This window comes from Haliaeetus leucocephalus, unplaced genomic scaffold, assembly GCF_000737465.1.
Source record: "Haliaeetus leucocephalus isolate CR32 unplaced genomic scaffold, Haliaeetus_leucocephalus-4.0 Scaffold830, whole genome shotgun sequence".
NCBI lineage: Eukaryota > Metazoa > Chordata > Aves > Accipitriformes > Accipitridae > Haliaeetus > Haliaeetus leucocephalus.
This window is the reverse complement of record NW_010973266.1, coordinates 5,215,989-5,238,017: the sequence shown is the minus strand read 5'-3', so window position 1 is coordinate 5,238,017 and position 22,029 is coordinate 5,215,989. Positions and strand designations below refer to the sequence as shown.

Here is a 22,029-nt window from a genome sequence, read left to right as displayed (position 1 = left end):
CAAACGGGCGTCCCTCCGCCATGCCCGGAGCCCGCCATCTAGGAGCAGAGGGCTCTGCACCGCCTCGGCTCCTCCGGGGTGGTGGTGGCGGGTGTGGGGGCTGAGGGGATCCCCCAGCCCACCCCGCGTCCCGCCCACGGGGGGTAAAGGCCGACAGGGAGGGGAGCGGCCACGCGTTTGAAGTAACACCCGCGCTGTGGGGGAATGCCGGCATTAGTCCTTTTTCTAATAAAATAACGCGCTCTCGCGGAGGTGGAGAAGCCTTAAAAGCTTGGCAGTGCTACGGAACTTGATAAAAGAGCGGAATTCGGAGCGACGGAATTCTCCCTTCCGAGTTGCACGCGTATGGCAGAGAGATTATAAATAAAAGATTGGGTTCATTTAATTTTCAGTAGGATGCCGGCTTCTGGAGTCGGGGAAAGCTGCCCCTGACACTGCGGTACAGGCGTAAACCCAGGGAACGCGGATATCGAGTTCTTCCACTCGGCGCTCGGCCGAGGAACGTTAGTTAGGTTTGCGAAAAATACAAAAGACGGACTTGAACAGGCTTTCTACAAGCTGGTATTACAAATGCGGTCGGCATCCCTGCTTTTTGCCACTTAAGCCATTGTTTTATGTGATTTACTAGCAACGGAAAAATGGATTTGCTCTGTTTTAATTAATGAATTAATTAAAATTAATTAATGTAAATGTTTTAGCACGACAACCGTCGTCTCAGTCTCCTTTTTTAGTTTCTAAATGTGCTTGATACTTCTGAAATGCATTGCTAATTCATCCAGCTTTAGAAGCGTTTATTTTCTGCTTTTGGTGACAATATGATTGCATGATGCCTCAGGAGGTTACTCGGATGCTGGAAGAACAATGAGCTGCACAAAATTGCAGACTTTTGGTGAGGATAATTCATATAGAAGGGATGGGGTAAAATCCCTGTTTTGGGGATTTCCATGTGTTCGTGGGGCTTCCATGTGTTTGTATGCATTGTATTTTTTATATTTTTAAGGATGAAAAAAATGGAAAACAACAAGCTGAAATTTCAAAGAGTAGATTGTTTTATACTAGAGGTTTTTACTGAGCTGACAATAGCCAGTATAAACATTCTAAACATTGTATCCACTGGTAGCAATATTTTATGTTTCTAATCTCTTATGATCTCACCATGGTATCAAAATCCTTTAGAATAAACCAGTTTGATCCTGGCATGGGTTGGCGCTTTCTCCAATCAGCACTTAAGAATGTGCTGCTTTTTATTTGCGTTAAGCTGTCTAACCAGTTTCTTTGCAAGCCTAATGGATTACATTTTACTTCCCGTTTCCTTAGCACAGATGTAGTATCGGAGTGCTTTTTCTGTTGTTTACCTTCAGAGCAGACGGTTCTCGTTCTTCTAGTTCACCTGTGTAGAGCAGCTAAAAGCCAAGTACAGGTGTCTGCTCGGATACTGTAGTAGTTTCTCCAGGAAATCTAGTCATGTTAAAACACAGCCTATTTTTGTTCACTTTTGGACTAACTTTAACTGGAAAACCCTCTTGGATAAAAGGTAAGCTTTCAGTTTTTGTTATGTATTTAGAAAGTTTCTCCAAGTCTTCTTGTACTCTCTGGTCCTGATTGTAATTATACACTCCTTTCAAATCGAGTCACTGGTCTCCCCAGGTATTAGGCTTTAGCTGACCTGCCAATTGACAAAATCTTGTTCAACAAAAAGGTGTCTGGAAAAGATTACAGATTGAAGCTTTTTATAGCTGAACTATTTGTGGTTGGGTTTTTTTTTTCTCCAGGATGTAGTAGGTATGTAAATACATCATCTTTACCGGACACTGGTTATGACAACTGCAGTTACTGTCACTCTCATCGACAGTAAAGACTGGAGAAAAAGATTTTGATCTTTGGTAATGTGAAGGAAATTCCTACAGTTTTGTTTTAGTTCTTCATTAGCTCATTTCCATTTACGATTTGGCTTCAGATTTTAAGTTTAGATTTAACACCTGAAATATTTCTTAGAAAGTGATATTTTTATGACTTGCATTAAAGATGGTTTCCTGCTTTCAGGTGTCAAAATTGAAATTGTTAGAACTGCATTTCCACTGTTAGTTCAACATACACTTAACTCATGAAACAGAATGGATTTTGTAATTTAGATAATAAAATTATTGAAGATTAAGAGCAAAGTCAGAAATAAATATTGAGTGCTGGTATTTGTCTGCAAACCTGTTTGCTAATAGCAACTCCTATATTTTGATTGCAATGGCAGTCTTTAATGGTAAACATATGCTACCTGCAACTAGCTTTTAAAAATCCTGATGTTATCTAACAGGTAGAGATCATCATTACACTGAAGAATCCTCCTCCTTGCTTTGGATGGGTGATTCTGTGTCTTCTTTGCAATTATGAAGTCCTTTCACAGACATGTGGGAGGCTGAGGCTGACCTTGTGCTACTATAAATGAGAAGAAATCTCTTTGTTTCCTTACGAGAGAACAATTTAAGAAGGAAGAAACCACTTTCATTGTTAAAACCCGTGTTATAGTTGATTCTGTAACCTGTTTAAAAGCAATGGTTGAGTCTCTGTTGATCAGAGTCAACACTCAAACCAGACTGAGGAGCAGACAAGAAAGAGGAAGATGAATTCAAGTTCACACAATTTTTAAAAAAGTCACTGGTGGTTGTTTTTGTCCTTACAAAACTGCTTACTTGAAACCAGATACTCAGCAGACTTCTTATTTGTAGCTTCCTGCATTAGCATGATGTTCTGGAGATGGTTCTGATATAACGTAAAAGGCTACAGACCTTTTGCAAAGGTTTAACTGTTGCTGGAATGAACAAAATGCAGCATTAGGCAATGGCAGGAGGCAAGCCTGGTGAGCCAAGATTATACACGCAGCAGGTGGCAGAATTATATCCAGAGGACAACTGTAAGTATTCCTCATTCAGGGCAATGGAGAAAGGAATATGAGTAAAGGGATTTAAATGGAAGGAGAGGGCTAAAGGGGGAGTTGATTTAATCAAGGAAAGGACAGGAGGAAGTAGAGACACAAGCAAAAGGGAGAAGATCAGCAAGTGCAGGACCTAACAGTAGCTAGAAGGCGAGCCCACAGCAAATGGCTCTGTAACAGTAAAAACATTCCCCAGAGTATTTAAGGACTGAATTTATTCTTCTGGAGATACAATATTCTCCAATTCTCTGCCTAGCAAAGTTCTGAAACATCCTGGCAAAGTTGGATCCACCATTCGAAATAATTGTACTATAGGTCCATCAGTCACTCCTAGAGACTCTTGCTGTAGATTTACAGATCAGCACAGTCTTCCTGGCACCACTGAGGTGATTTCACAAAGCTTGAAGGACCTTAATTCCATTTGAGATGTTAGCATCTCTTGCACAGTTGATTTTAACTGGCCAGCTACTTCAAAAATTACTGTGAGGGGACAGGTGGGTGGGCAGAGAAGGTAGCTGCATAAATTTTCTGTGGTACATCAGGTTAAAAGAAGAAAAAATGTTTCAAAAATTATCGACAAAGTTACCAAGTTAATAATCCAGAATATGTGAGAATTAAGATTGTGTTTAAATCATTTGATAGTTTTTCTTTGTGTGCTCCAGAAAACCCCAGCTTTAATCTGAAGTTACTTTTTTTAAATCAGTTTGACCATTCCTAAACTATTTCTTCATCACTATCAAAGTACGCACTGAATACAGGAAAGGATATATTTTTTTTATTTTTCTTGTTCTTGGGATTCTCTATCATGTTACTGTCATACTGGTTGAGGGATTTTTTTTTCCAAAGAATAATTAATTTGGTTTGATATTGCCTAATGAAGGAATGAGAAAAATTTGAGCTATTATCCTAGTTTATAATGTAAGTAACTAAGACCAAGAGTTAAAGCCAAGATTGCCAGTCAGTTTTGGATAGCCCGTTTAAGAAAACTTTTGCTCAAATTTGCAGTTTGCAGCACGTTACATCAGTTGTGTTTGGGGTGATGTAGTCATTAACCTTGAGTACAGTCAAAACAGCATTTCTGCAGAGAATGAGGCCACATATATTTGGTTTAAACACTCAGAAATGCAGAGTAACTTAGCCATGAATGAAAATGTTGATTTCTGCGATTTTCCCAGCATAATCCAAGAGCTCTGGCAGAGACAGAACAGACCAAACTGAGCATGGGCAGTCAGGTCTTTCTCCATTTATGGATAGATCAGAATGGTCTTTCAGCAATCACCACTGTGCAGATGCCAACATAATGTCTTACTTATCCTTTCTGATTCTTTAGAAATTTCAAACTTTTTTTTAGGTGTATCTTCTGAACAGACATCCAGACTTTCTACATTAGAAATAATTATTCCTCAAAGTCTGACGGGCAGAGAGAAACATCACCCATTTTTTCATGAGGTTTGTTATTCTATCTGTTTTTTTCTTCTGATGTTGCTGTTTTTCACAATACTGTCCTATATTACACACACATAAATGCACAGAGTCTATGGTATATATAGATTATTTTTGTGAAGAATTGCACCCCACACTATCTCTTCAGATTCTTAGTGTTTTCAACTAGTTTTTAGTAAATTTGTTCCCACAAAGGTCTGTGATTGCACTCTAAGTTAGCACCTTTCAAACTTCCAGTCCTTTAACAGCCTTGTAATACAGAAATGAAAAGGAACATGAAGAATATTTCCATTTCCTCTGAGTCAGATTAGATGCTGAACTCGAACTTGAACTAACATCCATGCTCTATATGTTCTTTTGCTCGTTGTACCTGGTCTTTGGATAACCAGAGGATTTCAACCACGTAGCACCTAAAGAGCTGATGCTCACTTTGTAGAAATGGTCCCACAGAGTCGCACAGGTTAAATGCCTGAGTTAAAAAATCTAAGCCTTAATTCTAAAGTTCTGCAGTAACTTACCTTTGTCCTAGATATCAAGTTCAATTACTGAAGTAACTGTTACTGAAATAGCATTAGTCATCTTTGTGCAAACCGATTAAGGAAGAATCTGTGAGTCATTCGTCCGGCTGCCAATGATTTACATAAGGAGTGTCACCAAACATGATGTGGTGGTTGGGCAAAGTGCATACAAGGGCTGTGCCCTTCTGTCTTCTACATGAAAATGTATAGATTAATAGCATTTAAACTTTCCATAGGAAAGAATGTAGACCGTGCTGCTGAGACTTGGAAATCTAGAAGGCATGAGGGTTAGAAATCTGTGTTTTGGTAGATACTCAAAACATACATAGTAGTTGGACCTCTCTTCTCAAACAAAACATGGAACTGACACAACCAAGTAGAAAATCACCTAATTAAGTAACATCCTTTGTTCTGTTTTCAGGAGCATTCAGATGACAATCTTTCTTACTCAGTTAAAACCAGAAATGGAACGTATCTCCTAAAACTGAAGAAAAATAAGTATGTGCTAGAGTGTTCTAAGGAATCATACCATCTTGGGAGTTAGTTGCATATAGACAAGTATTTATATGCTGAGAAAATTCAGAAGAAACCACTTACATGGCAGATAGTAGTAATTACAAAATGACTGTTAAATAGCATCTCTGTTATGGTACTAGCTTGCAAATAGAAGGGAATAATATTTTTTCTAGTTGTGAAGCAATTTATTTTGATTAGGTTTTTTATTAGCAGCACAAGACTTTTCAGAAAATCCTTATGAAAAATTAGAATTCAGTTCAGCATTAGCTTTTTATTAGCAGGGGGAGGGTTGTTAGCCATGTTGTATTTGAAGAAATTTGTCTGTTACTGTTGTTCCTCATTCCTGAGCCTGTAATAGTCTAGGCCCTGATGCAACATAGTCTGCTCAGATCCTACTCTATGGAAATTTTAGTTAAAATATTTCAAAATAACTTATTTTCCAAATAATGCAGCTCATTTTAAGGTATTTTGTTTTGTGTCCATGGATTTTAATAGTAATTTAGCATGAGTGTGCTGCTAACAGAATGTAGTACTTACTAGGATTCTTGACTTATTTCTTGCTTTCTAGACTGTTAAAAGAGCAGTAGTTTATTTTTGTTTCCAGAAAGCTTGTTAGCGAAGACTTTATGCTATATACATATGGGAAAAATGGGGAACTGAAGGCAACACAATCAAAAAACAAGGTATCGTATATAATAAAATTCCCCTTTTGTGTCAGAGTTTCCTCAAACCATGGAAGCCAAGCTTTATGGATTGAAGGCCATATTAAGAATTTGATAGAACTAAGGATGACAACAAGGGTGTGTATGCATCTAAATGTATTTTCAAAGCAAAAGCGAATGCACAACCGTTAATTCTGGGTGTTTTCGTATCTCTATAATAGGACAGTGAAAATTGGTTACATTTTTGGCAATGGAAGGGAAAATGCAAGTGATGCTCATAAAGTATCTACAGAAGAAAAATATATTTGCTGGGAAAGAGGCTTTTGTGAGTTTTCACGTTTGTAGCATTTCTGTTTAACAGTTACCACTGATACAAAACATAAGGTCCTATGTCTTTTGAGGGAGTGGGCTGTTTACAGTGATACAGCGTCACTGTTTTCCAAGGTGTGAAAGGAGATGCCAGGAGATTATGCCAAGACTGAATTTGAGCTACCTGATTAGGTCACCTTTGCATAGTATGCAATTAAAGGTACAATTGCAGCATCAAAGCTCTATAGTTTTTAGGTCCTGTATCAAACAAGCCTTACAAATACTTTTGAATTTAATGTCAACTTTAAACTGCATGTAAGCTCAGTGAGACTTAATTGGGAGCAATTAAGTCTTATGGGAAACTGCATGGGAGATCTTCTCAGATCAGCCTTTGAGAGGAGTCTGTTTAAGAACAGGATGAGCAATGTAGATGAAAAGATTTTTTTAAAGGATGGTGATAGGTTAAACTAAAAAGCTGGTTGTTTCCTAGAACCAAGGGACCAAATGCTATTGTAGGTACTCATGTCAAGTAATATTTTACTCCAAGAAGGCTGGGATTACTTTTAGAATAGGGAACTCTGTAAATTTGTAACAGCCAGCCTTAAAGTCATGCAAATAAAAAGGCTGGTTAGAAAGTAAGTTTTCATTTGAAGGCAACAACCTTATTTTGTCATTAATTATGTGGTTTTGTTGCATTTCAGACACACTGTTATTATCATGGCACTATTGAAGAGATTGCTGACTCGATGCTTGCTCTTAGCACATGCGATGGCCTTAGGTATTACCTCTTGCTTTTTACTTCACGGTAATTCATTGTGCAGTACACACCATCCTATCTTGCAAATTTTTTTTATATTTCACCTATTGATGAAGCTGAAACTCTTCAGAGGTTTTATATCTTCCCTCAACTACCACTTTTTTCCCCTTTGCCAAAATTCCTTCACAGAAAAAGATAACATGAGAGAAAGCATAATCCAAATATAGGCAGAACACAGGCATGAACTGAGGCCTCTATTACTTGATGTGAATGTCTTGACCAGCAGTACCTCTCTAGAAGAAATGCTGATGAAGCTTTTGCTAAACTTAACACACTTCCTGCAAACAATTCTGTCTTATGAATGGGCAGGTTTCAAAAGAAAAACCATTTCTGTGGAAAAAGTTTTGACCAAATTTGAAACAATTTTTTGTGTTTCAAATACAAGAAAATTACATTTATTTGAGAAACATAAATGGGCCAGATTAATGCGTAAAAGATGGGGGTTTCTCCCTGTGGAATCAGTCCATGTGAGTTGGCAAAATGAGATGCCACGCACAACAAATTGTGCAGATATTCAGAATGTGCTTAGAGTATACCCATGCTTCCCTGTGTTCACTGAGCTTGGCTCTTTAGCTGGACTTTGGATACACTTGTTGGTTGTAGTAGCCTTGTTCAGTTTGATGGATTTTTGACAAGCATGAGGAGGCAAATGGGATAAAGTTCACCCAGATATCTTTCATGTATAGCATCACAGTGAGATGCCACTCACAATAAATAATGACATTTCCTGGCATTCCTTTAAATGAAGAATAAAATTGTCAACATACTGGTATTTCAGGTAATGCTGGATCTCCCTAAGCAGAACAGATATTTCATTTTGGCTGTCTGCAAACTTACGCAGACTCAAATCCTTTGGTTACCTTTTACTCACATTTTTGAGGATCTTCTTTCACAAGGTATTAACTAGAGACTTCCTGTTCTAAATATAGTTTTGAGATTCTGGAGAACAAGATAATAGCTTCTGAAAGATTCTGGTACAGCAAGTGGGCACGTGGTAGGTGTTTCTGAGCCATGGACAAATGCAAAATCTTTCTACTTAGCTGTACTCAGCAGTGCAATACTGCTGTTGTCCTCATAAACACCCTGGTGATTGCTTTTAGCCTCTCTTTCTGTCTTAGAAGGTATCTTTTGCTAAAATGCTAGATTACTTTAGCTGCATGGAGCTAGGAGTGAGAGTAGAGATAAGGACTAAGAGAGACCCTTTGCATCAGCTCTGTACCCACTATCCAGACTCATTTAATAACAATTTGGCTTTCCTGCTAACTGATTCAAGGAGCCCACACTTGTGTACAATCAAGCACTTCAAGTAAGTTCTGTTTTGTCTTTTGAGATCCTGTTGGGCATTTGAACTTACCCCCTACATTAAGATAGTTTAACATAATTAATTTATTTCAACATAATGGTATGAACAGTTCTAGTTTTTAAGTATCCAGCTGTCATTCACTCACTTAGTCATAACCATGAGGGGAAAATTGTGGAATAATTTTTCATTCTTTTATGATTATTAGAGGAATTCTCTACATTGGTGGCAAATGGTATGGAATAGAGCCGCTCAACACATCCAGCACATCTGAACACGTATTTTACCCGTTAGAAGATATGCAGGACATCCCCTTCCGATGTGGTGTGCTGAATGGCAGCCTTCATCACGAGATGTTTGTGAAGCAGTCGGTGAAATACCCATTTTTATCAAAGAGTACCCCTAGCAGGGAAAAGCTTTTGAGGGTAAACACCTTTCTGTTTCTCTCTTGAGTCCAAGCCTTCTCCTCAGCCTGTTCCAGCAGCCAAGGGTCTCCAGAGCTCTTGCTTTGGCATGGTGTCATTGCAGGTGGGTTTGGCCTGGCAGGCCACTTCTGTATTGCCTTTGTTTTCATGGACCCCAAACTGGTGGCAGTACTGCTAAGGAAACCCTGAAACAGAAGAACAGCACAATGGGAATTTAACATAGCTTGAAGCAATCCTTTAGCAGAAGAGCAGAGTACTGCCCAAGACAGTCATGGGTATGACATGAAAGGCACAAAGCTGCCTTTCAGCTCATGCATCCCAGTGTCTGACCAGATGTGAATTACTGACATACAGATATTTATTTGGAAATCTAAGGCAAATTGACTTTTGAGACCACGTTAAAAACTGCATCATTGCTTTATAAACACATGAAATGAAAAACATGAGAAAGATAAGTAAAAAACCTTGCAGTCATTAATTATTATGTTAACTTAATGTGCTTTCTAATTTGCAGAAGCGGCGAGCTGTCCTGCCACAGAAAAGCTATGTGGAATTATTTATGGTTGTGGATAACAACAGGGTAATGATACCATCCAATGCTAAATACATTTTATTACTTCATTGAATTTTTTTCTCTGACATTTTCATATGGTATTTTACAGTTTTTGCTGAAGAAATCTGATCCTGCTGCAGTGCAAAAGGAAACCGTTGAGCTGATTAATTATGTTGATGGGGTAGGTCTGATAAGTTGCCTAGATTCAGTAGTTTCTACTTTATCATAGTTTTCAAAAGAATGGCTAATGCAGTTCTGAAACTGTATTTGGAAGTTATACAAAAATTTGTAACACATTTAAGGCACAGCATGAACCTATGCACAAGTCTTTTAGAGGTGCAAGCAGGGTGGGAGATGCGAGATTTTTTTTAAACCATTTCTGTGTGCTCCCGGGCTTTGACTGCTACAGGAACATGAGGTCTCCAGTACGTTTTACTTTTCTAGGAAGAGTATTTCACATGTTGTGGGTTTTTATTAAGCAAACTGTCAGCGCTCTGAACAATTCCATAAGCTCTCTGATCATCTGCTCCCAGTTTCTCCTCAAGACAATTAGCTAAGGAAATGAATGAACATGGTCTTTCCAACTTCTCCAACTGAAAGATGTGTTTAGGTGCCTTCGGGAAGTAGATTGTCTTCATTCATACATTCTTTCCTTATTTAGTTTTATATTATAAATATATTTATTTAGTTTATAATTTATAAATATTTTATATTTTAGTTTATAAAGACAAATATTTTATATTTCGTTTCAAAGAAACTAAAGTTATGTCTCAGTATGTTCAGCTTATTGTTTACTCAGTACTAGTGATGTAATCTTTTATAATTCAGTTGAAACAGACTGATGGACAGTAATTATCATTATGTTTTTTTCAGATGTATAGGGCATTAAACATCCAGATTGTTTTGGTTGGATTAGAGATCTGGACAGACACAAACCACATATCTGTAATGGATGGTTCAGCTGGAGATGTACTAAGTAGATTTGTTTCTTGGAGACAGAACGATCTTCTTAAACGATCACGAAATGATGTTAGCCATCTCATAATGTAAGTTTTCATTCAGTGGAAAAACTAGCCATGCTGCCAGTGTTGTTAATGCATATGATTTGGGGTTTGTCTACGAATGAAAATATAACTGGAGTAAAATTCACTCAACTTCCAAACTGTTTTAACCTGGCAAAATGACAAACTACAATGAATTCTTTATAGTTAATCAACTCTAGGTGGCTCTGCTTGAGCAGAGGGCTTGGACCAGGTGACCTCCAGAGGTCACTTCCAACCTCAACCATTCTGTGATTCTGTGAACTCAGAGGCACTGACACAGCAAACTTAGGTGATTGACCACTATTTTCAAGCTCTGTTATTCAGATATTCATTATTAATTACGGTGAAACCCTGATATGGTGATAAATTTCTTCTTGACTTCAAGAAGACCAAATTTTGTCTTGCAATATTTGTTTCAAACTCATCAGTGTCTTTTAGTAGAAATCGTGAACTTTCAGCCCCTCTTTCAACAACACCTTCAAACTGCTTTGTTGCAGAGGGAGAGGCTCTTATGATGGATCCATTGGAATGGCCTTTGTAGGTACTGTCTGCTCACAAGTCCAGGGAGGGTCAATCAGCACTGTAAGTACATAATGTTGTGGTTAATGGAAGAAATTTGCACAGGAGCTGCTAAACTATCATAGATATGCTGCTAGTGGGACAAAGAGGTACCTGAACAATTGAAGGCTTTCCCCTGTGCATTTACAAAATCCAGAGTTGTAGATACTCCTATTGTCAGACATTGCTTCCCCAGAGGTACCTTTGGAAAATCCTAATAAATAATGTGCACTCTGCTGACCTATTTGGTCAAGTCACCCTGGTCTTGGAGACTAGGCTTGGAGATGTATGGTTTCTTTCATGGGATTTCTTATGTAAAGACTTGTGCATATTTTATACTTTTTTTTTTTTAAGTATTTCCAAATTTCTCTAATTTCTCTCTTCTCTTTTCATCACATTCCAGTCCACTTGGTTGATTTAGTCCTGAAATATTTTTTTTATCACCTTCTCTAATTCATCTAACTAAAGGTTGCATAAGAAAAGTGCATCCTTATACCATTAAAGTTCATAACCACAGTGTTTTGAAGATGGGAATACAGCTACAAAATAATGTGTATTTTTTTACTTTTTACATGAATAGAAAGTGAACATAAAGCACTATATTCTCAAGTGTCTGGAATTCCCCACAATAAGGCTGTAAACAGGCAAAAAATTTAAATATGGCAAAATTAGTAAGAAACTATTTTCTTCTCCTTCACCCTTGGGGCAGAACCTGTATGTCCAGAGGTTCCTGTCCTTACTATATGGATGCCACAACATTGTGGGCAATCTTAAAAGCAGAGTCTGTTCTTTAATAGTACATTTGTCATTGAAGACTCCATTGAAATCAGTGTCATGACTGATAAACTGTGTTAGAATAGAATAGAATAATTCCAGTTGGAAGGGACCTACAATGATCATCTAGTCCAACTGCCAACTGTTATTATTCAGAATATGATCCTAATAGAAGGAATAGAAAGAGTAGCAGAATCTGGCCCTACCTGAAAATAAACAGTGACAAACTGTCTGTTCTTGCTGCTTTTGCTTTGCAATACAGCTTAGTATTCTGTCTTCATAGCCTCTGAGAGCTCTGTGGCTTGAATAAATTAGTAGGTGGAAACACAGTATTTTCTTTAGTTTCACAATTTTTATTTAACACTGATTCTCTTTATTAGTTGAATCATAACAATGTGTTACGTCATGCTACAGTAGTTGCACATGAATTGGGGCATAATCTCGGAATGAAACACGATGATAAAAGATGTCCTGCATCCTATATTATGCACAGCACAGATAAGTAAGATTTCCAGTTATTTTATTTTAATAATTGTTATCTATCTGCAGTAACTATGCCTTATAACCTATGAAACTCCCATGAATCTTGAAGAACTGTTGTGAATGGGGAGTTGTTTGAAAAGTTTAATCATAGAGGTGAATTCACTGACTTAGGACTTGACATCATTTTAATTTATTTGAAAAGTTATCTATTTTCCAATCGAGTCATTCTTTATTTGTAGCATTCCTAAAAACTTATTTGGATTTTCTGAATTTTTTTTTTTTTTTAATGATAGTGTGTTGCTGGTTTTTTTTACCCTGCTGAGAATGCTTTACATATATTCACTGGGTTTGTGCAAACATGCATCCTTTGCACAAATTCTCTTAACAGTTAATTTAAACAAAATCTCTCAGCTTATGTTTCTTTCAGTTCATTTGTTCTTTGGCTTCCCCTTAAGAGAAAAAGATCATATTATTTTATCTATCCACATTTGTATTAATAAATCAGGGCAATTGAACACTGGACAAAACTATTACAAGCAGCTGCATTCCTGAGTTCTTAGGGACTCCAAGTTAAGGTGAATGTCTTTCTGGAAAGTATTTTTTTAATCAAGCATTTTTAGACTCAGTACAGACAAGGAATTTCTAAGGCCTGTTTTATATAGGACACCAGAATGGATAATCTGATTGTCTCTTTGGCTTCTGAAAGTACTTGCATTTATGTTATATATAGTATTTTTAACTTCTAGTACTGTACTCTAATGCAAAATAAAGTATAAATGAAGTATCTCATGATCTCCTAGCATTATGAAACACAATATTTGTTATAGATTGACAATATTTTAAGGGCTTGAGTTGTGTTTTTTTCCTGTAAGCAAAATATTTATAATAAAAAAATATTATGTTTTCCAGTGGATCCAGGAATTTCAGCACCTGCAGTGCTGATGATTTTGAGAACCTTATTCTAAATGGAGGAGGAAACTGCCTTAGAAATCCACCCAAAACAAGTAATATTTACAAAGAACCTGTGTGTGGTAATAACGTGGTCGATAACAATGAAGAATGTGACTGTGGCAAACCACAGGTAATGAATGAAATTCAACTGGATACTTGTATATATTATATTATATTATATTATATTATATTATATTATATTATATTATATTATATTTGTTGTAGAACACTGGCCTTTTGGTATACCTGATTTGCATTAATACCTGAGGAGTCTTCCTTTTAAATTTACATTTTTGCAAACAATATGACGATAAATTTTAGAAAAAGCCTAAAATCATACTTTGATTTTGACATGAACTCAGTTAAGGGCTACTGGACTTCACAGAACTTTGAGCCAATGCCTAAGAAAGAAGAGCATTTCAGTGCAGAGTATGTAGAAACACCACTGGTTTTTGTGCTGGTTTTAGCAACATGGATATTTCTGTTACAGAAGAGAGACTACCCCTCTATAGAGCACTTACAGGTTTCTTAATTGTAACCCTTAAACTTCTCCTGTGGGAGAAATTACTTTTGTTAGCCATATTTGCATTGCCAAAATGTCCTTTAAATAATGGGATATATTGACTCGTTCTTTAGAAAATAAAGATGTCTCAAAAAAGACACCAATAAATCGAAAGGCTGCCAGCAAACTCAGGTTCCATCGTATAGGCCTTCTTCTAAGTCATGAAAAGATACCAACATTTCTCTACATCAAACTGCTAGTGTAGTGGAAAAATAAGATGAGGGGTGATAAGAAGTGTTATTTAAAAACCAGTGTTCTGCTTCTCTTAGTGTCCATTTAAAGTGTAAACCTATCCTATACCCTTGTGCCACAACACATCAAAACAGGTATCTTTCTGATGACTTCTGGTAAAAAAAATACAGCAAAACTGTGTGCTGGTCTCTGTTAGAGCAGAAGGCTTTCACCCTCAGGACATGCAAGAGAGATGGTGTATTTAAAGTTTGGTTCGTCCCTGCACTTGGTTTGATGATGTACTTCCCTGCTATATAGCTAGGTAAAAACACTTTGTCCCCTTGTCCATGGTTGTTCTTCAGGAATGTACTAACCCTTGCTGTGATGCTGCAACCTGCAAACTCACACCTGGATCGCAATGCGCTCAAGGACTGTGCTGCAAAAATTGCAAGGTAGGCTATGTTATACTAAGCTAAATTGATACTATTTACGAGTAATTTTTAATGTTTGAAAAGAGCTGTCATAGTACTCTTGACATATTTTCACATTATCAAACTACATTCACCAGTAGAGACAGTAAGCAGAGAATTTGTGTCTAACAACTCTTGGCCAGTAGCTTAGAAATGGAACGTCATCTCTGTGTCATACCTTGTAGGAGGCATGAGCAGTCAGGGGACTCAGTAGTAGTGATCTCCATTATGCAACACCAAGCTTCACCAAAGTCTATGATAGTTGGCTGCTTTTTAATTTGTACTTGTGTGTCCATTTGCACGATCGACCCAAGTCCTCTGCAGGCTCAGCTCATAAACTTGATAGCAACACCCTTATGAAATTGAGGGAAGTTTTGGATATTTGTTAGATACTGATCTGAAAAACTATTTTGTCTTCCTTAAAATCACAGAAGGTTCCCAGTTGTCATTGTTTCGTGTTAGAACTTCTGCTGTTGCAAAATAAAAGTAGGGTGGCATTCCTCTCTGGTTCTAGTTTAAAGTGGCAGGAGCAGAGTGCAGACCAAAAATGGATTTCTGTGATCTACCTGAATACTGCAATGGAAGCAATGCCTACTGTCCAGACGACGTTTATGTCATGAATGGTTATCCATGCGACAACATGAAGGCATATTGCTACTATGGAGTATGCCAGAGTTTTGACTCACAATGTGAATCTATATATGGAAAAGGTATGTTTATAATTTAATGTAAAAAGACTTGTAGTCTCCTAATAGACATTTCCAATTTTTCTTTTTCTTTCTCCTATTTTTAAGACAGTGTAGTGGCTTACTAAGATTCACTATTTTTTGTACAGGGGCACGAAAAGCACCTGATGTATGCTTTGAAAAAGCAAATATTAAAGGAGATAGGTTTGGAAACTGCGGAATGAGAGGTGGAGTGTACAAGAAATGTCCCGTTCAGTAAGTCACCAGCAAATAAAACTAATCCTAAAATCTGCAATGTAAAAACTATATTCTGTTACAAACTCTTACAGCATGAGATTTAAAAGAATATTTCCCTGAAATGCAAGCAAAAAAGTTTGACTGGATGGCATATTTGCACTGATACTGTTTTTTTTCTGTTCACCTTGTCTCTGAGTGTCATTCATTCAATACAGGCATAGTCTGTGTGGCAAGCTCCAGTGCACATCTGTTAGTCTTCAAAATCTTCCTGCCTGGAGTGTTGTCAATAACGCATCTGGTGTTTTATGCTGGTCTTCTGACTTTGACTTAGGATCAGATGTCCCTGATCCTGCTCAAGTTCATGATGGAACAGCCTGTGGAGAAAAGAAGGTAAGATGAATTACAGCAGCATTACAGAATATATTCTAGAAAGTTTTTAACTTTTAAAAGCATTACATAGCTCTCTTATTTGTGTGCTGTAATATAATAAAAAATCTGCTTTTTGACATATACATGTACAAACAATTAATTAGTTCTTCAAAAACTGGGATGCTACAAATCAGTTCTAACTACATTATCAGTTATTCAAATGACTCCATCAAAATGCATCCACAGACTTAAGAAAACCTGAGACAAATACAGCTATAAAATTGTGAAGTACTGAATAGTCTATCATCCCTTTTTCTCAACATTTAAGTAAAACCTGTAGACTTGTAAACATATACATTTATATAGTATATTTATAAAAGGATGGTATTTTTTGAAGTTTTGTGTTTGAAAGACACTAATTACTTTTTCCAGGCCTGTGTAGATTTTCAATGTGTTGATGCAAGTCATTTGGGCTACAGCTGTGATGTAAAGCAGAAGTGTAATGATAACGGGGTGAGTAGATGGTGTTTTCATGCCCTGTTTCTAGAAGATAGAGATAGGTACAAAATCACTGCATAAAAGCAATAACCATCCAGATGGCTTTGTTTTTTTCAGATCTGTATTAAAAGTTAAGTCTGCTTTTTTATCTGTAATTATGTTGCCAGTATCCTGTAAACCTCTTAGCACTAACATTTAAAAACATTTCTTCTGAATTTCCCTAGGGAATTTTCTAATATTACTGAGCTGTTGAATTGTAAAAGGAAAATATCCTTTGAGTCTAGTGACTCCTGATTTATATATGTCTCCATGAAAAATCAAAATGGAGTCCAAAGATTGTAAAACTGAGAAGTTCTTTGTACTGTATTCTACTGCAGGCAAACAACAAAACAAAGGTTAACTTCTATAGAGGATGAACTTCTGGTATCAGTATCACTCAGTATTTTGGGATGTTATGTAGGGGGAGAGCTTATTCCCAATTAATACTTCATGTATTCTATGCAATACTATGCAAGTGGCCACTTCCAGAAAGGCGTTGTTCATTTGACTAATCCCTGTTGTACCTACTGTAGGTGTGCAACAACAATGGTAACTGCCACTGCAATTCTAGATGGGCACCTCCGTTCTGTGACCGGTCAGGCTACGGCGGCAGTGTTGACAGTGGTCCAGCTCACATAGGTAAGCTACTGAAACTGGCCTTCATTCTGCTCCCAGTGTCTGATAAAATAATCTACTAAAACCAGGGTTTTTTTCAGCCTCTTTTCAACTTTTTTTTTTCTACTGCATGGGACACTTAATCATGGACTGACTTGAAGAAGAAACAGAGATCAAGGAAGTTGGTCCAAGGGAGAAATTGACCTCTGTTTTGTCCGAGAGAAAAAGCAATACATTAGTTGCTTAGAATTACTGTTACATTTTTTAAATAGTTAGATATTTAGATATTTACTTAGGTATTTAAAACAGAGTTCTGATAAAATGGATGTCGTAGAGGAAGACTATAGCTTGAGAATGAAACCTGCAGCCTTTATGTATGGGAAGGGTCTCACAGCAACAAGAGGGGTTAAGAAGGTGCATGCAGCAAGCAGCAGTTGGCTTGTGTAAGAGCCATGAAACTCTACAAAGGGAAAATGGAGTAGATTTTGCTGGCCTTCACACTGAGAGACCATGCAAATGTTTTGTATTTATTAATAGCTTAGGAAGACAAAGAAGATGTGCAGATCACTTGTGAGTAAGCAAATGAAAAATGAATTTGTCTGCTTTAGAATTCTTGAAAAAATATATGGAAAAGGAAAAAGTTCGTATATCATACAACATGGGGTGAGTAAGGCAGAAACATAAGGCCAAATCGTACTTTTCTGATCATAGCATTTTACAAATTTCAGTGGAGTTACTAGTTTTAATCTATAATAATTTGAAGATTGTAGTTTTTACAACAGAAAGGTGTTTTTAGCAGAAAAAATGCTTTAATATGAGGTTAAGCAAGATTACTCTCTTACATGATTTCAATTCTTTTTCTCTAGATACATCACTTCGGGATGGTCTGCTTATTTTTTTCCTCCTTGTGTTGCCACTAGTAATCATTACTGTATTAGCAGTAATTAAGCGTGATGCAATAAGAAGAAAGTTTTGCAGGAAAAGTAGAAGACAACACAGGTATTGTACTTATTACAAATGCGTATTTCAACACTTGAGAGCATGCTCCAGATTATTTTAGCAAGCCAGGTAGATTCTTTATTTATTCAAAAAATTCCATACCTCCTAAAAGAAAAAGACTTCCCTGCTAATAGTATTAGTAGGTAGTTTAATAGCCAGTACCCTGCTATTAGGTAGTTTAATCCACATACTCCAGTTGTCAGTTCTCAAGCATTTTTTCCCAAAATACATCGCACTTTCCTAATTGTTATTGATAACTGTATTGCATGGACACAGGGGCATAGCACATTGAAATTATTTGCCAAGACCAGAAAGGAGCAGAGTCAGAAACAGAATCCAGATCTTTGAGCTGTAGCCTCTGTCACGGCCCCGGGCTGGACAGACCAGGGAGTCCTGTTGAATTCGGAATTCCCTCGGGCTAAATTAAGGTGAAACCACACCAAATGATCAGTTGAACATTTTATTCATGGCAGAAGCAGCCTGAACTTGAGAGGTGTAACAGTAGGTTGTGGGGTCTCTCACAACAGGAACTGGCATGAAATTACCTCAGTAAACCATGTAACCTGGGGTAACCATATACATCAGTTCAGGGAATAAGTTCCCTCCCGTTGGGTCAGGAGATTCAGAGCAGACCCCCTTGCTTTCTAGACTACTTCTCAGAGAGGAGCCTGGGGGCGGCTGGATCCACTCCTAGTCCCAGACTTGGTCAACAGGTTTATGTCTTAAAGGGATGAGGTGTAGGGATTGTGGAAAAGGAAAGAGAGAATAAGACAGAGAGAGAAAAAGGGAAAGAAAAAGATTTCAATGGTCCTGGGTCCAGCATTGCTCCTGTCAGCTGAGGGGTCCAGTTCTGGTGGCCTTGCCCACCTGGTGCTTCAGTTCGTGCCCTTTTATCATCCTTGCCCCTCCTTCGGGTAGGCACTCGAACTCATTAGGCTGATTAGGTGTAACCTTTGGGAAATGGGTCAGTGGGCTTGGGGGTCCTTTGGTAAGTAACCTCCCCTTCCCTGCAGATGTGACCGTTGTTTGATCTTTGTATCCGAACAGCTTATCAGAACAGGGAGCTGCGCAGCACCCCCAGCACACCCTCCCCAGCCTGTTGCTGATATCTGTGCTGATGGGTGCTCAGCAGCTGCTTTTCACCTTGGTTTCTTGCTGGGCAGAGTTCATCTTTAAGCAGAACTTGCCCCACTACAATGTTTGAGACATTAACTCTTTCAGTCTCTCACAGCCTCGTCCCTTGAAAAACATTGCATCCCTGAAGGTAGTTAAACCAAACAGGGATTTGCCTGATGGATGTGGTTTTTATTTCAGGGACAACAATGTGGAGCAACCAAAGCAAAACAACAGACCAAGTCATAACACAAGAAATAATCAGGTAAGATAGATGCATACTTGCATTATTTCACGTTAAGTAATCCAAATTATACACTGCCTCTTCTCTAATATAGTTACTGATGACTTTGTAGCTTTTTGATATGTTAAAACTGTTTGAATTTCCAAGTATAAGTGTTCAAAGATTTAAGATAGGTGTTCAAAAGACATGTAGACGAGGCACTTCAGGACATGGTTTAGTGGGCATGGTAGCGTTGGGTTGACGGTTGGACTCAATGATCTTAAAGGTTTTTTCCAACCTAAACGTTTCTATGATAATTTATAATGTGTTAGACAGGATTTCTGTATGGGTAAGTATGAGCTTTATTGCCTGCCCTGTCAACACGGGCTGTACTACGGGATGGAACAGGCTGCTACTTAGCAGAACAGCCAAAGATTGAATTCTGTGGCCAAATACCAGAGAAGCTACTTAGCCAAGCTGTGGATCTGGTTCTGATAAAATAAAATAAAAATTATCAAAAAAAAATGTTGCAAGAGAATACGAAGAATGTCACAGGAAATGAAAATGAGTTCTAAAATACCACTAGCTTAATACCGAATATTTAGCCACACTTTGAAATCTGTGAGTTTTTTCATCTTGATTTTCTGTAACATCTTTTCCAGCCTGCCACGTCAAGTCCTGATTTTTTTACCATATCGCATTTTCCTGGCCCGAGGTTTGTAGTATTTAAAACCTTCTTTTCTTCATGTTTGCTGTGTTTACATTGCTGCATCATTGTAAGCGAAGTTCCTAATGCCTCATGTCCTGCTTAGGAGGATTTTTCATGCAGCATCATATGAGATATAATAGATTAAATGCTTGAAGGAGAAATGCTGTTTTACTGCTTGTATAGAAAACAGCATAATGGGACATGTAAATGCTACTAGGGAGAGGGAGAGGAAAAGGGAGAGGGAGGAGCAGAGAAAGTTATATGTATGTATAAATGCTAGCAACTGTTTAAAAACGGTAAAGAACCAGTTTAGAAATACCAGTTGTCTTAAGCCATGAAATAGTTCACAAAATGTGTTTTCCACACTTCAGGCAGCCAGTACAAACCCAGCTCCCTGCAGTTGCTTCAGGACCTCAAAGACCCACAGTCCCACCGAGACCAGCCATCTGAAAAGTTTCTTGGGAACCCTCATCAATTCTGACAAATAACTGCTCTGAAAAAAATTAAAGATTGCAATCCTCCAGTCCTCTCCTTGCACAGCCAAAATGCCTTCTGAAAGCATGTACCTCTGGAAAAGACTTGGTGCTAAGATGCACTGAACACAGATGTTATCCCATTATTTTGCTAATTGCTGCTGGCTGTATTTGTGCGTCTTCTACCTCACCTCTTGGTTTTTTTAAATCAGAAGCCTGAAGTTCAACTCTTGTTAGATTAAATTTGTAACAGCATCAGAGAAGAGGACTCTTCTGAAGAACAGGCTTACTTGCAGGCCAAAGAGAAGCAAATTCAGTTATTTACAGACATAATTTATTCACCTCTAGTCATATGCAGCTGTGAAAATGAGAATATAGACTGACCTCTTGGGAAGTCTGCAGTCTGCCTACCTCCTGGACCGTCCCCTCAGCAGTGTGCCACCGGCTGAATGTGGCTGTACCCCGCATGCCAGGCTCACGGACAGTTCCTATGCGTCGCTCTGAACCTTGCCTTCAGTGCAACCCTATCAAAGCTGGGATCCAGATCCTGCCTCTCATTACCTACTAGCTGCGCATTACTTTCCAGTTCAGGTAGTCTGGAAAAGTAACCACACATAGGGATACTAGCAATGGAAAGAAACTCTGTAGATGATGTGTCTAAGAGAAATGAGCCATCTCTACTGTTATAGAAAATGTGGTGTATCAGGAAATACATTATACAACTTAACATTGTTTTAATGTTTACTGGTTATTACAGCTTGCGATTTTTGCTAGAAACTGATTCCACTACAAAAGCAACCGATAGCTTTCGTCACTCTAAATGGGACAATTAGAAAACGGTACCGATTTAAGAGAAAATGTATAAAGTTACATAGTTTGTCAAAATGGCAACTACTGGAAAAGAATCTGCCACGCAGAGAAAAGCTCACTGGCAAGAACAAAGCTCTGGATACTGATTGATCTGTACATCGGAGAGTAATCACACACTGACCCTGCTTGTATGCAAACTTTGGGAATATGAACTAGCAAAAAGGGTGAATAAATTATGGAGTGGCCTCACCAAGAAAATATTTGTAATCCCCTAGATGGCCATTTCACCAAAGAGATGGACAAAAGAACCCAAAATATATTGCAGGCAAAAACCCGCACTGGCAAGGAGCGTCCTCTGAAGAGGTGTCATCTTCCTTAATTCCTCAGAATCTTGAATTGTTATCATCAAGTAGGAATACTTTTAGGCCTCATTAGCAAGCATAATGCTACATGAATGTAATCTAAAATAAAGCATCAGGGTGAGCACCCTCGGTAGTATCTCGATTTTACGATGGTAACAAAAACCACCGCCGGGCACACCCGGCATCGCTCAGCCGTCTGACGCTTGTGGGTTCGCTAGAGCGTGTTACCGAATTTATTACCGAAACAAATCCGAGTAAACCCGGCTGTTCCGCGCAGACGCCCACAGCGCTCTCCACACCTCCCGCCGCTCACCTCAGGGAAACCTCCGCGCCCCGCCCGCGCCGACGGCCCCGCGCATGCGCACAGCAGCGGCCGCCCGCGGAAGCGGCGGACGGGCCTCTGGAGGCGCTGGCG

The 22,029-nt window shown here is 38.3% G+C and overlaps 2 protein-coding genes across 2 annotated transcripts in view; one reads left to right on the top strand and one right to left on the bottom strand.

Moving 5' to 3' along the window:
- Nucleotides 1-22, bottom strand: part of LOC104840804 (chromosome unknown open reading frame, human C10orf88) — a 4,763-nt gene extending 4,741 nt beyond the window's left edge. Inside the window, exon 1 of the mRNA XM_010582020.1 lies at nt 6-22. Within this exon, the coding sequence (XP_010580322.1) occupies nt 6-22 (17 nt within the window). The remainder of the gene's footprint in view (nt 1-5) is intronic.
- A 1,442-nt stretch (nt 23-1,464) lies between these two features.
- LOC104840787 (disintegrin and metalloproteinase domain-containing protein 9-like) lies at nt 1,465-20,419 on the top strand. Its single transcript, XM_010582004.1, has 21 exons — nt 1,465-1,534; nt 4,257-4,375; nt 5,309-5,385; nt 6,008-6,086; nt 7,076-7,152; nt 8,700-8,916; nt 9,579-9,650; nt 10,343-10,515; nt 11,010-11,094; nt 12,225-12,346; nt 13,237-13,408; nt 14,374-14,463; nt 14,996-15,191; nt 15,317-15,422; nt 15,620-15,794; nt 16,206-16,286; nt 16,844-16,949; nt 17,792-17,924; nt 19,239-19,302; nt 19,923-19,975; nt 20,341-20,419. The coding sequence occupies exons 1-21, from the start codon at nt 1,465-1,467 to the stop codon at nt 20,417-20,419; spliced, it is 2,346 nt and encodes a 781-aa protein (XP_010580306.1).
- Nucleotides 20,420-22,029: the final 1,610 nt, after the last annotated feature.

Coding starts and splice junctions, on each gene's coding strand:
- LOC104840787 (XM_010582004.1), top strand. CDS start 1,465: ATGTTAAAACACAGCCTATTTTTGTTCACTTTTGGACTAACTTTAACT. Junction 7,153..8,699: donor AGCACATGCGATGGCCTTAG/GTATTACCTCTT, acceptor TATGATTATTAG/AGGAATTCTCTACATTGGTG. Junction 12,347..13,236: donor ATTATGCACAGCACAGATAA/GTAAGATTTCCA, acceptor TATGTTTTCCAG/TGGATCCAGGAATTTCAGCA.